Here is a 13,607-nt window from a genome sequence, read left to right as displayed (position 1 = left end):
TTAAAGAATTTTATTTTGTTGAATGAAACTGTATTTAGTGCTTCCTGAACAGATTTATTTCAATAGTTTTTATAACTTACAGTCATCTCCTTCCTGGTGTAGGACCAACACTGATCCTTGTATTTTCAGTTCATTTCTATCATCATTTTGTGTTTTTTTTGTGTCATTTTGTTGTTTGTATTTTCATTTTATTATTCAGTATATTTTTCTTTTATTTTGTGTGTTTTTGCTGTTGTTTTGTGAGTTGCTGGTAATATTCAATGTGATTATCATTTTTAGCAAAAAATAAACATTATAAAATGCCGTATTTTTAATGCTTTAATTCGTCTATTTTCCTCTCTGTCTCTGTCACGTACCCCCATTAGAGAAACACTTAAATGTCAGTAACCAGAGGCCTGTTTTACTGACTGTACACTTGCAGTCATTGGAAAGCATAATATTTAAACATTTTCTGTTTAACATTACATATTTGTTTTACACTAAACATAAAACCCTGTTATTTCAAAAAGACAATTTTTTGTTATGTATTTTTTATTCATTGATTTGGCCCTTCAGTAGCATCTAAGCAGATTTGGGCAACCGTATCAACATTCACGTTAGCATTTACCATAACATGAAGAATCAGAGCATTAGTAGAGGAAAGAACAAAGATTATTGTTGCATGTTTTTTTCTGTCATTTTTTATATTGTTTTTTTTTTTTTGTATATTTTTCAGTTGTTTATTTTTAGTAATCGTGTGTTTTTGCAGTGATTTTGTCTATTTCGATGTCCCTTTTTGAATTTTTCTCCATTTTTTTAATGTTTTGTGAATTTTGTCAGTGTGTTTTAGTCATTAAAGGGGCTGCATGTAGCCCTTTTAATCTAAAAAAAAAAAAAAAAAAAAAAAAAAAAAAAAAAAAAAAAAAAAAAAAAAAAAAAAAAAAAAAAAAAAAGGGGAGTGGTGGCCTAGTGGTTAAGGACGCTGGGCTTGTAATCGGAGGGTTGCCGGTTCAAGCCTCACCGGGGCCATCACTGTGGGATGTTGAGCAAGTCCCTTAACCCCAAAACTGCTCCCCAGGCGCCGCAAAATGGCTGCCGACTGCTCCTCAGGGATGGGTTAAGTGCAGAAGACAAATTCCAATAATGTACTAACATTACATGGCCAATTAAAGGCGAAAGCCCGATTTAATCTTAGTAGCCCATGTTTGGTGATTGTCTATATTTTATCCAATTTGGATGCAAACATCCTTAAATTAAGCCCAAAGTCATCACTCAAAGCACATTATTGATCGTCCCATTGTGGTGGTGTACAGAGCCAAAACGCTGACAATTACGCTTTGCTTGATGGAAATTTTAGTGACCCGTGTGTATCTCCTAAGTGTGATAGAGAGAAATAAATAGCAGCTGTATTAATGCTCATCCATCTTCATTACCTGCTACACTATTCACAATTGGCCACTTTACCCACGAGTGCAAGACAGGAAACCAGTCCACTACAGGCATAATGCACCGAGATGGGAATGAAAAAACACATTCAGATAAGGTCCTACAAAGTCCATGTGAATAAAAACACATTTTCAAAGTAAGAAAACTATTAAAACGTGTCAGTTTCAGAAGAAACCTGCACACGGAGAGAATAGTCAAGACAGAATTGCTTCAACGTTTTTATTTCAAAGTGAATCTTAACAATAATACACCATAAAGTCTTATTTTGACACTCACCAAAAGAGTCACCTGGAAAACCCGCTTAATGTGACAAACTAGAGAAGGCTTGGTCACACCTAAATCACTGAGAACTAGCGTGGAAACACTATCGCAAACTGTAAAGAGACATCACATCCATAGTTAGTTTTCCCAGTTCTCATACTGTAAATATTGCACAGTGCAATTGCTACATGGCAAACTAGTGTAGCACAAAATTAAAAAAGCAAAGGAAAACAAAAAAGGGGAAACAAAATGACCAAAACAAGACACAAATAATCTACAGTTATTCAAACAGTAACAGTTCAGATTTCATAATCAAGTCTATTTGATAAGCAATTGAAACAGATGATTCCATAACTTGCAGTGTGAATTAACTCTAAAATTGATACGAATGACCAGAAAATTTAAAAAAAAAATGCATATTCTGAATGAGGAACCCAAAGGGATGACACCAGAGCAGATTGTTAATTTGTTGTGGTGTTTTCTTTAATCTGAAACCAAAAACTGAATTAAATTTCAGTGTTAATAATCAACCACTCTTTTTTTTTAAATTTTATTTTATGTCTCTCCTTTTGCATCCCATCATTCCCTAACAAATATTGGAGCATTAACAGGTGCATTGCTGGTGCACACCCTTGAAGGAATCCAAACATATTATATTCCACATGCTTATTATAAATATCGGGGTACTATTTTCAAGCACTAATCTGCCAAGTTCATGCCTCGTCTTCAAAAGCTTTCTTTCCCAAAATGACATCTGAGCACAATCAGTAAAGCATACAGCTTTATATGAAAAAAAAAGAGAACTTTTTAAAACATACAACCATATCAGTATAGGGTTTAAATGTGCTGTATTAGACTCGTGAATGACAGAATAATGACGGTAAGAAACACATCCAGAAGCTCATCTCGAAGTCAAGAGTTGGTGGGACATATTAAACCTGGTGTTGGTAACTGTGCTCTGGTTACTTCGGCTCAGGTGAACAATGAAAGCTGACGTGAAGCATGGAGATATCATCTAAGAACACTTGGTGGTGCAATGACCGCACTACGTAAAGTATTGCATCTGCTGTTTAGCCAGAGTGACTAATCCAAACATGTTTTTGAGTGTCAAATCATTCAGAGTGTGTTACACTGGTGTATTGTCACAAGGAGGCTTTGGTGGTGATTGAAACAAGACAAGAACCGTTGCCAAAATGTAAGAGTTTACAATCTTGATCAGGGGGTTCCAATTCCCTGAAAACACGCGTTTTAAAGAAGAAAACAAGAGTCGTTTTGGGACGGGGGTTTCTTTTTCATCTTTTTTTTTGTGGTGGCAAACAAGAATCTCTTAAAAACAAAACAAAATAACGCACATTTTTGTGTTCTTGTGTCTTCCTCCCGCAAATTGTTTTTTAAAGAATCACCATGACAAATTTTGCAAGGTCTAAATCTCAAGGCACATACACAGTGCTGTTCACACTGTCTCTTTTTTTTTTTTTTATTCCTAGACCAACAACAACGGACAATTTTTATTTATTTTTTTCTGTGTTGACAAACCATTTGGATGAGACACTAGTAAAGGGGAGAGCGATCCAAGCACAAGGTAGTAAAGAAAACATTCAGTTTGACACTGATATTCTCGCCAGATATTACACCAAACAGAAAAGATCGCAAGAAAAAAAAAAAAAAATGCAATCAAATAATTTTAGCGGTGAAACAAGTTGAACGGATACATTATTGGGCTGATTTCCTTATATGAACCATCTAATTTCTCTAACCTGCTCACGCCTCACAGCCTGTATAAGTGCTTAGTGGCAAGTGTAGTCTGATGGAAACGATAGAAAAAAGCTTTCCAACGCATATTTTTTTTTTCCCTGTCTTTCTTTTTTGTTTTTTTCTTTTCTGGAATCTCACAGTGCTCCAGTTACTCACAGAAAAGTACTGGTACTAGAACGTTGACGTACAATGAAAAAGTTAAATCGATCCTGCAAGCTATAGCCTTAGATGTATACAAACATCAATATGAAAACATACAAAAAAATTAAGTTACATCGATACATCAATTTATATGCAGTGACGAGCCCGAAAGGTTATTTAAGGATAAAATACTGATGCAAAAACACGCACCCCGAGAAACAACAAATGCAACTAATGTTTATCATCAGCAATACAGTAGTTACAATGACACTCCAAACAGGAACCAACGCAAAACACAAAAAATCAAATCCACTTCTAATTCAGATAATTAGGGACCTATACAAATTTTGCAACGCTTGGTATTAAACGGAGTAAGAAATCACCTAATTTCACAGCTATTGAAGTGGCAATTATCATATAGCAGCTTAATCTATGATACATTCAATAAAGAAATGATACAACTTATTAATTGCCCAATAAGCAAGACAAAACTTTGTTTTTTTTCCTCCTTTTTTTTAAAAAAACAACTGTTTTGTTTTTTTGTTGTTCTTTTTTGTTTTTTCTGTTTTTGTTAAAACGAACCCCAATCTACCACAACAGTATAACTGAGGGCTATGCAAACAAAATAGCTACCTTGCTTGAGAAATGAATGAATTACAGTCTTTGGTGCTGCACAAGCAACTTCATTTGAAAATAGAAGACAATAAAATGCACACACAACTGGTAAAATCAATAGAAAATGCACACAGTATATATACATATATGTATGTGTATATATATATATATATATATATACACATATATATATATATATATATATATATACACATATATATATGTGTATATATATACACATATGTATGTATATATATATATATATATATATACATATATATATGTGTATATATATGTATACATATACATATATATCCTCCCTGACGGAATGTAGAAAACAAGGAGTTGACACTTTTAAGCCTCAAGCCTTCCACAAATGGTATAAAGGGAAAAGTTAACTTTGTCACACATGCATAAATGAGAAGATTGCACACAATTAACTCACACCTTATCAAGCACCTGTACTAAATAGTCTAGCTCTATAATATATGTCCATATATATGTGTGTGTGTATATCAAACACTGCATGGCTTGCTCAGGCTTTAAAGATTCCATACCATGAATTAATTTGCTTTTTTTTTTTTTCTCCTTTACTAATCAAAGCCATGCCCACCACACTTCTAAACATTTTCAACAAAAACCAAATTTAAAAAAAAGAAAAAAGAAAGGTGAAAACACTCAAAATTAAATTGCATACATAGAAAAAGGGAAAAGAGAAAGAAAAAAAAAAAAAAAAACTTAGATTGTATTGCAGTTTCAAACAGTACAAATACTGTTAGTAGTAAGAGTTTCACTAAATAGAAAGTGATTATCAAATATTAAGCAATACTCAGTACTTGCACTTTGTACACTAGTTCATTCGGGAACTAAAGAAGTGGATTGGGGGGGGAGGAGATAAACATTTATAATAAAACAGCAGGCATTCGCAGCAGCAAAGCATGCTGCTCTTCTTATAAGAACAGAAATAGGTAATTAACCACACACAGAATATACACGACTCCAAAGGAGAAGCACCGCTATTCGCGATACATCACATCCATGCAGGCTATGCATGGACATATACACAAGTGCATATATATACTCACACATAGGATGCATCGACTGATTGGAATTTCAAGTGCTGCAGTCCAGTACATTAATATCCATGTATATGGTCATATATAAGTAGTAACATTAACAACCTCAAATATGTAAGGCACTATGGCTGGGGACAGTTATACAATGCAGCAAGTCTTGTGACACAAACAATAAGAGCAACGTCTACGCATCTTTCCGTTTACATTTTTGCTCATGCAAGACCACATGCAGCGTGAGGAACAACCCTATGTAGATCGGTTAAATGACTCGACATCGCTAACACCAAAAAGACACCAAAAAGGTACAAATACTTCAAATGGAGTACAACGTACACTGTGGACAACAATGTGCATCTGTCGATCTCTAGCTAATAACAGGGATGGCTTTACAAATACAGATGTGTCTTGCACACGTAAGAAGGCAATATAGAAAAATAGCTGGGATCAGGGGGTGCAAAGTCTAACTATTCAACACCCCAATTATTTACCTGTCTTGAGGAGTATTCGTAGAAGATCCAATGCAAAGATATATCAAATGTGCAAAACACATTAAGTGTGAGTTTAACTGCTCATTCATTCTTTCATTCAATCACTCGTACATTTTTTTCCTTTTTGATTTTTGCCAAATCATCTCCACCACTGGAACTTTTTTTTTCCCCCCGCTCTCTCTCTCTTTTTTTTTTTTTTAAAGCTTGAAGTTTAATTACACTCAAGTCTACATGATTCAAAAAAATAGCTTGCTTTATTTATCTGTGGTTGTGCCGTGGTTCCTGGAGATTAAAAACCGTGTTGTTTTGTGGTTCAGGTTGGATCTCTCGCGTTTGCTCGCTTAGCCCTCGGGTGGAGTGAAGGGTACCTGAGCAGCCACGTTCACATGTAAGGATACTGGTTTATTTTGGTGGGGCTGAGTGGGAAACTCCCGTAGGCGGGCGAGGCGATATAGGAGTGCGGGGGGAACAGGGGTTTGAACTGGCCCTGTGGGTGCATGGTGGGGGAAGGCAGGAGCCGGGTGTTGATACCCACTGCCACTTGGTGCACGATGCCTGCCGGGTGGGAGAGGTTGTAGGTGGGCTGCAGGACGGGGCGGGAGGCCCCAGGAGATGCAAGGAGGTGGGCCACAGGAGCAGCTGGGACCAGAGGACCAGATGGAGGGTAGGACAGCAGCGTGGGCTGGGAGTGCGGGTGCCCTCCCAGGTGGGTGGTGTGGTTTGGACTGCTGTGAGAGAGGGTGAAGGGGTGCCCGTGCATGGTGGGAGGGATGTAGGCCTGGGGCCTCCGGTGGGCAAAGTTGCCGTTCCACTCCTGATGGCACGAACTGAAATGTTGCACCTAAAGTAGAGAAGATACACATCTGAAACATCAGTCACTGATCGACCACAAACTGTCCTACTGTCCACTAGATGGCAGCGTTTCATATCATTCATATACACAAGTGCACAAAAATGTTATAAACTTAATAAATATTAAGTTAAGGGTACCATCAATTTTGTCCCAGCCAGTTTCATTATTATTATTTTTTTTCAAATAGATTTTCTGTAAAGTCCCAGACAACACATTTTTAAATTATTTATTGTTATATTGTCCGAATGTTTTTTTATATTGTAACAGATGTTTGTCTGTTTATCAGCTTATCCTGGCCAGTTATCCTTTGAAAAAGAGATTCTTAATCTTAATGGGGGCCTCCTGGTTAAATAAAAAAAATAAAATAAATTGTAAACTGATCCAATTCAAATGGCTGATGAGAAATTCATTTTAATAATGTCTTTCTTTCTAGTCTATTGAATAAAATGTATCTTTTCATAAACTACGTAACGTTCTTCTAACTCTGTCATCATGATGAACAAATAAAAACCATTGTGTTCTGCGTCCTGATTGGCTAATGCTGCACTCCTTTTTCTCCTCTCATAAACATAAACCACCAGTGAAAAAAGCTGGTGATGGACAAGATGAGCAGCAATGTTGCTCATCTTGTCCATCAATGTTGTCCGGAGCAGAGTTTAATACAGCTTTGGTCATGACTAACTCCATTCGCCACGGAATTTAAATCGTACCGGTGCAGGTTGTTGGTTTGTTTGCTCAAGAGAAATCACAGCTGCTGCAACTCTTCTTTGTGCTGCAAGTTTTCCTCATGTTACCACCCACGAAAATGTGAAAAATACAATTTAAAAAAATACTAGGAAGGAGAATCGATGATTAAAATCGGCACCTAAAAAATGGTGATAAATCGTAAATTCGAATTTTATTTCACCCTTACTATAAATATATCTTGTATGTGTGTGTTTTTTTTAATCTGTGTACCAGGTGTTAGTGACTGCTCATACCTGCCCAAAGCCAATAGGCTGCTGCTGCTGGAATGCAGGCGTGATTTTCTGCGGTGGCCTGTTGAGGAGGGGAGTGGAGTGGTGAGGATGTCGCCCAGGAATGCCTCGCCCTTTGGACTGCCATGAAGACTCAAAAACTGAATGAGGAGGGGGGGGGAGGGTGGGATAATGTAAGAAGAGGTGAGAGTATTTTGTGTGTTCATGAAGAAATCGATGTCGGCACCAAATAATCAACAGCAGCAAAGAAGCAAACAGAAACATCCACCAAAGTGTGAGAATCAGCAGGAGGCTCAGGAGGCTAGTCATTAATTAGCTTGACTCTTGAGCCTGGTGGTATCCATCGTCTGATCTTGATGGATATAAATAGATGTTTAGGGAATCAGGGTCGGCTGTGTAACTCATCTCACTCATAGAGCTTATGGTGGGGTCAGGACGTTATTTAAAAATACATTTGGCTGTGCGAGAATAGGATGCTGCGCCCTTTTATGTGGGGCTGCAGTTGCAGTAGTTTAAAGGTTGAGGAGCGAAATGCTTGTGGTGTGAATGGTGATCTAAGCCTGTATGATTTCTCCTGAGGATTTACAGATGAACCCTGACCTTTAAAGGACTTATAAAAAGACCTGCTTGCTGTCTTACTGAGCACAGCTGTTATGGAGCCTCTATGTAGCATAGCTTAACTCAACTTCACCACCTGAGAGAAACATCTTTCACACCTTTATGCATTTAACACAGCCACAGATGTTTTCTGGATGGCATATAAAGTTTGGAATATTCAGTTGAGGATTTATAATGCTTTTTTCCCCCACCTTTACAATCACACAGATACAGGGGCTCTCAGAATGAAAATTGTTGACCGCAAACAAATACCCACTCCAGCGATCATAGCATGTAGCCTATAATCACCTGTGAGGACGTCTGTGGCCTACTAACAGACTATAATCCCAGGCCATGTGACCAGCGTACTAGGTCACCTGAGTGGAAGCATTTATAATATTTCACTTATACATTTAATTACATTAAATTAGATTAAATTATGCTCTCAACCTAAATAAATAAAAACATTAGTTCATCTATTATCAAGAGCTTAATGTGCTTTCCAAAGCCAGACCAGTTGAGAACCACTGGTTTACAGAACATACAACATATAACATATATATGAAAAACAAATTGATGAATGCATTCATGATCAGTGTGTGTAATGTTTTATTTCACCTGTGTTTCCAGATGTTTCGCCAACAGCAGGATGGTTGCTGTTATTTTGCACGCGCATTGGAGGCACCACCACCGTACGAACTGTTGGTTTGCTGGGCTCCGTCTCTGGGGCCACACACGCCACGCGAGGCTCAGAGTTCTGGTTGCGGTTGGTGATGTAGGGCCGCTCTGTGAAGGGACCGTTGCTATGGCGAGAGGCGTGAGAGCCAGGAGAGCTCTCCACTGTGTCACAGCCACTCTCCTGTTCGTCGTCAGACATGCTGCAGGGAAAGAAGAAGACATTTCACATTTAAACTTCATGTTTACACGTTGCAACAAAAAGAAGTGATAGTTATTTCAGATTAATAGGTACTATTACTGAATTTTTAAAAATCTTTTTAACCAAATTCATAACTGATCTTCATTTTTGGAAGATCAAGACAACACATGGACCAATCCCAGTTTGTTTAGCTTATATATATTCTTAAAGAAAGCATGCAAATCAGTATTCATTCAATCTTTTTACACTAAACCCTATGACAACCAATGGGCTTACTCCTGAACAACAAACACTGTAAACCACTGCACACACCACAAAAACCTTTGAATCATTGTGAAATTGCTTATTATCATCATGCTTCTATGTTATTGATATTCACCAGTATAACAAATGCACAAATTATACCTGCTATTTTTTAATTCTATGATTTATTAGACCGCTAATTAGCGACAAGAACCCACCAGTAGGAAAAGGTATTGATTTAACCCATGAAATGTATCGAGAACACTTTAACACAAATTCTAGATGGCACCCTGGCAAATCTAAACGTTAATATTAATAATAATTATTATCATTTTTAAAAACCCGCTCCCTACATCTGTGTTAAAATCTTTACTGAAGCATAACATTGTGAAAAATGTAATCTGATCAAGGTATTTCTTAAATAAACACGATGCAGTTATTATGGCACAAGTATATCACATATCTAAATAGTAAACTTCATCAATTGAAATAAATTAATTCTAATAGATGAATAGCAAAAGTGTATAATTAATTAGGATCTTTTACCTGTTGGGGTGTTTGCATGGTGAGGTGCTGGACTGAGCTGAGGCTGAGGAGCTGGTACTAAGGGTACTGTCTGGACTGCTGAGAGAACACACTCTCTCCATGCTGACGGTGCTCTGACATGCCTCACAACTGGTACTGCCCTTACATCTTGAAATGCAAAAAAAAAAAAAAAAAATAAAAAATAAAAAATCAGGATTAAATTAGACTCATTCTTTATGAATATTGAAAACATAATCTAGGTCAGTGTTTCTCAAATGGGGGTACGCAACGGCACTACAGGGGTACTTGAGAGAGAGAGAGCGAAAGAGAGTGAATAAATAAATGAAAGCATTAAAAATATAGGGGATAATAACGTCTTACCAGCAACTCACAAAATGACAAAAAAAGACACTAAATGTGAGAAAAATAAACAAGATCACTGCAAAACACACAAAAATTACAGAGAAACATACAAAATGATAAAAGAAACAACCAAACGACACCAAAAACACACAAACTGAGAGAGAATAATTGAAATGATATCAACAACACAAAAACAACAACAAAAACACACAAAATAAGAGAAAAATATACTGAATAATAAAAAGTACAAACAACACTAATAACACACAAAATGATGATAGAAATGATCTTAATTAGAACATGAACTGACAATACAAGGGTCAGTCTTGGTCCCATATCAGGAGGGAGATGACCGGAAATAATACAAACTATAGAAATAAATCTATTCAGGAGAGACTAAATACTGTTTCTTTCTACTTATTTACAAAATGAGATTCTTTAAAATGTGTGTTATTACTCATTCATTCCATCATTATGCTCTATAGTTGTTTTTTCACAAAAATCTGACCAAAATGTTGTAGTCAGACAAAGGTGGTACTTGGGCTAAAAAAGTTTGAGAACCACTGCTCGAGATCAGTGATTCTCAACTGGTGGGTCGGGACCCAAAAATGGGTCGCGGACCTGTACTGGGTGGGTCACGGACAGCTGGTCAAAAATAAATTAATACTTAATCGCTCTCATGTTGGACATGTCTTTTATTTTGAAAGAAACTTTTCTTTTGACAGGCATGCTGTGAAATGCAATATATAGATTTATGTTTTAAAAAAGACAATATACGTGTGTTTTCAACAGCTAATTGAGAAAAAATTAATTTGTGGTTGAATTCTAAAAAAAAAAAAAACAGGCTCACAATTTAATGACCATGGTCAAATGTGGGTCCCAGAGTGAGACCAGTGGAAAACCCCTGCTCTAGATAACAGAGAGTGATGGTGACGACTTACTCCCCCATAGAGTGCCTTGGTGTGTGTTCCTCCTCATCGCTGCTAATACTGATCACACTAACAGTCGGACTTGCAAGGTCAGCGATCAGCATGGCCTGCCGTTGCTCATGTGACACTGAAAGCTCCTCGCAGTCGGCTTCTCTTTTGCAACAGTTCTCCACGTTGCCGTCCTCATCCTGCTCAGCTCCCTGCTCTTGTCCAGCAGCGTGCGCTTCCTCTGGACAGGTAGCCTCCTCCCTCTCAACTCCATCCACATTCTTTGCTGTATCAGCCATCTTTGGGGAGTGGCATGCTAAATTTTGGGTATTTGTGTTATGGGAGATGTTACTGCCCCTTTAAAACATGAAGAAATGATAAACTAAATTAACAAAATGAACGCTTTTAAGCTCCACTGCTGGTGAGTGAATTTCAGTTAAATGAAAATACCTGTTCACACATTGCTTGGCTCTCTTATTGGCAGCTGGCTGTGGCCACACCACATGTGCGATGCCTATGTTGATTGGCTGGTGGCCGGACATGGTCATTTGGTTGGTTAGGTATGGCTGAGGGTGTGCGATCATGGAGCTGTAATGGTTACCGTGGCGACGCACTTTTCTGAAACAACAAAAAGTGAGTGCCGCAAAAATGAGCTTAAAGCCTTCCACACCATTACTAATAAATCTGTTTTGGTCAAAAGGACACGATGACTCATAGATGATAAATATTCAGCAGAGCAGGCTTTATCACCACAGTGCAGTCATTGTATCACAGCGACACATAATTCATAAACAGGAATATCATCACAATGAGCCCCTTGTTTTTAGACTTCGAGCAATTGATAAGTAAAATCTGCACAGCTATGGTAACCAAGTTTAGCTTTGTAACTCAATTATCAGCATATTAATAAAGTAATAAGTATAAAGTTAATTAAAAAAAAAAAAGTCATAATCACTATGGGTATGTAATGCCTGGCATCTGGCGATACGATTCATATCCCGATACATAGGTCACGATACGATACGTTATATCCCGGTACTAACGTATATTTTATATGATTATTTTATATATACATATGACTTAAGAAAAACTAATCTGTAAATTTGTACACCTTCATGAGAACATTATGAATGAAATATATTTTATTGGCATATTTTACACTCTGTGCCAACAACTTAAAATAAAAAAGTAATATACAATCTGCCTGTGGCTTTTAAACCAACTTTGACTTTAGTGCAACATGACTTTAGTGCAACTTAACTGAAATATATGCCTAGAACAACGAATAAATGCAGAAAGTTAGTACTTTCTTTATAGATTTTATTGAAAAAACAATATTTTTATTGAAATAAAGGTAAAAAAAAAAAAAAAATCGATATGGATACATTTTTAATCGATCCGAGAATCACACGACGTAATATCACGATATATTGCAGAATCAATTTCTTTCAACACCCCTAATAATCCCTTGTACAAGAGAACAGTTCACATCTAGCCAGTACTGAGATGTCCACAGGTTAAAGTGTCATCACTCGGCTTTCAGGTAAAGTGGGATACAAATATTGAGTTGTATCTCCCTTAAATAGATGACGCCTCTTACCCCCAGTCACCCAGCCTCTGCGAGCCTGCCACCGTATCTGATGCCAAAGTGGTTGGTGGTGGAGGTCCTGATGTCACCTGCTGCCACGTGGGCACCAGGATCTGCTGTGCACGGTTTGACCACGCCTGTAACAAAGCATTGAAGCATTAGTGCATTAGTGCACAGTTATGTTTTCTGAATTTTTTATTGAATTGTGTAGATTTTTCTTCCTAATTCTAAACTGTGCTTAGTGGTTTTAAATGTTGATTGTTACTCTGATTTCCAGCTTGTACCTGTGTAATAACTGCAGGTCGTATTTGTATTGGCTGGATAGATGGGGCTTGAGTGACCAGAGGAACGGAAGCCTCCATACGGACAGAGTAGCCAGCAGGTTTCGCGGTGTTTGCAGGGATGCCTACAAAGTCGTAGAGTATTAGTCAGACATTATAGAAAATCAATAAATTAATTAATACAACAAGGTGTAAAACAGCAATCTATTTGTTGTACCTTGAATAGTCGGAGGACAGAGAATGAGAGCTTGTTGAAATGACTCGTTGCATCCAAACTGAGCACTTCCTGTCTGCAATGGTATCCCAGGATGTATCACCGATGGTGCAGATGGAGCTAAGCCCTAAAAAAAAAAAGGAACAATCTAGGTTTGCCATTTAAGTACAACATTAATAACAAACAGTAGCATTAAAGAGCCAGTAGATGGCAGCATGTGTGAAAAGGGCAGTTGGTTTTCAAGGCAGAAAGAGCCTTGACAGCTGCACTGTTGGAAATATCGGAGGTTAGTCTGCTGATTTTGGACAGAAACCTTGCGTATCTATGAAAAGACAAGCTTTTGTGTGGAAAATCAACAAAGCAACCCTTGTCAGAAGGCAATTCTTTCTTCATAAATATGGCAGCAAATTT

The 13,607-nt window shown here is 37.4% G+C and overlaps 1 protein-coding gene across 1 annotated transcript in view; it reads right to left on the bottom strand.

Annotated features, from left to right (window-relative positions):
* Positions 1–1,630: 1,630 nt before the first annotated feature.
* The window catches only part of hipk3b (homeodomain interacting protein kinase 3b), a 52,833-nt gene continuing 40,856 nt past the window's right edge, over positions 1,631–13,607 (bottom strand). Inside the window, exons 8-16 of the mRNA XM_028473804.1 lie at positions 13,200–13,323; positions 12,986–13,107; positions 12,714–12,838; positions 11,564–11,731; positions 11,138–11,470; positions 9,855–10,001; positions 8,807–9,066; positions 7,595–7,731; positions 1,631–6,602 (exon numbers count right to left, since the gene is read on the bottom strand). Coding sequence (XP_028329605.1) covers positions 6,144–6,602; positions 7,595–7,731; positions 8,807–9,066; positions 9,855–10,001; positions 11,138–11,470; positions 11,564–11,731; positions 12,714–12,838; positions 12,986–13,107; positions 13,200–13,323 — 1,875 coding nt within the window. The 3' untranslated portion in view covers positions 1,631–6,143. The remainder of the gene's footprint in view (positions 6,603–7,594; positions 7,732–8,806; positions 9,067–9,854; positions 10,002–11,137; positions 11,471–11,563; positions 11,732–12,713; positions 12,839–12,985; positions 13,108–13,199; positions 13,324–13,607) is intronic.

Source organism: Gouania willdenowi, chromosome 3, assembly GCF_900634775.1.
Source record: "Gouania willdenowi chromosome 3, fGouWil2.1, whole genome shotgun sequence".
Lineage (NCBI taxonomy): Eukaryota > Metazoa > Chordata > Actinopteri > Blenniiformes > Gobiesocidae > Gouania > Gouania willdenowi.
This window is presented reverse-complemented; position numbering and strand designations above follow the sequence as displayed.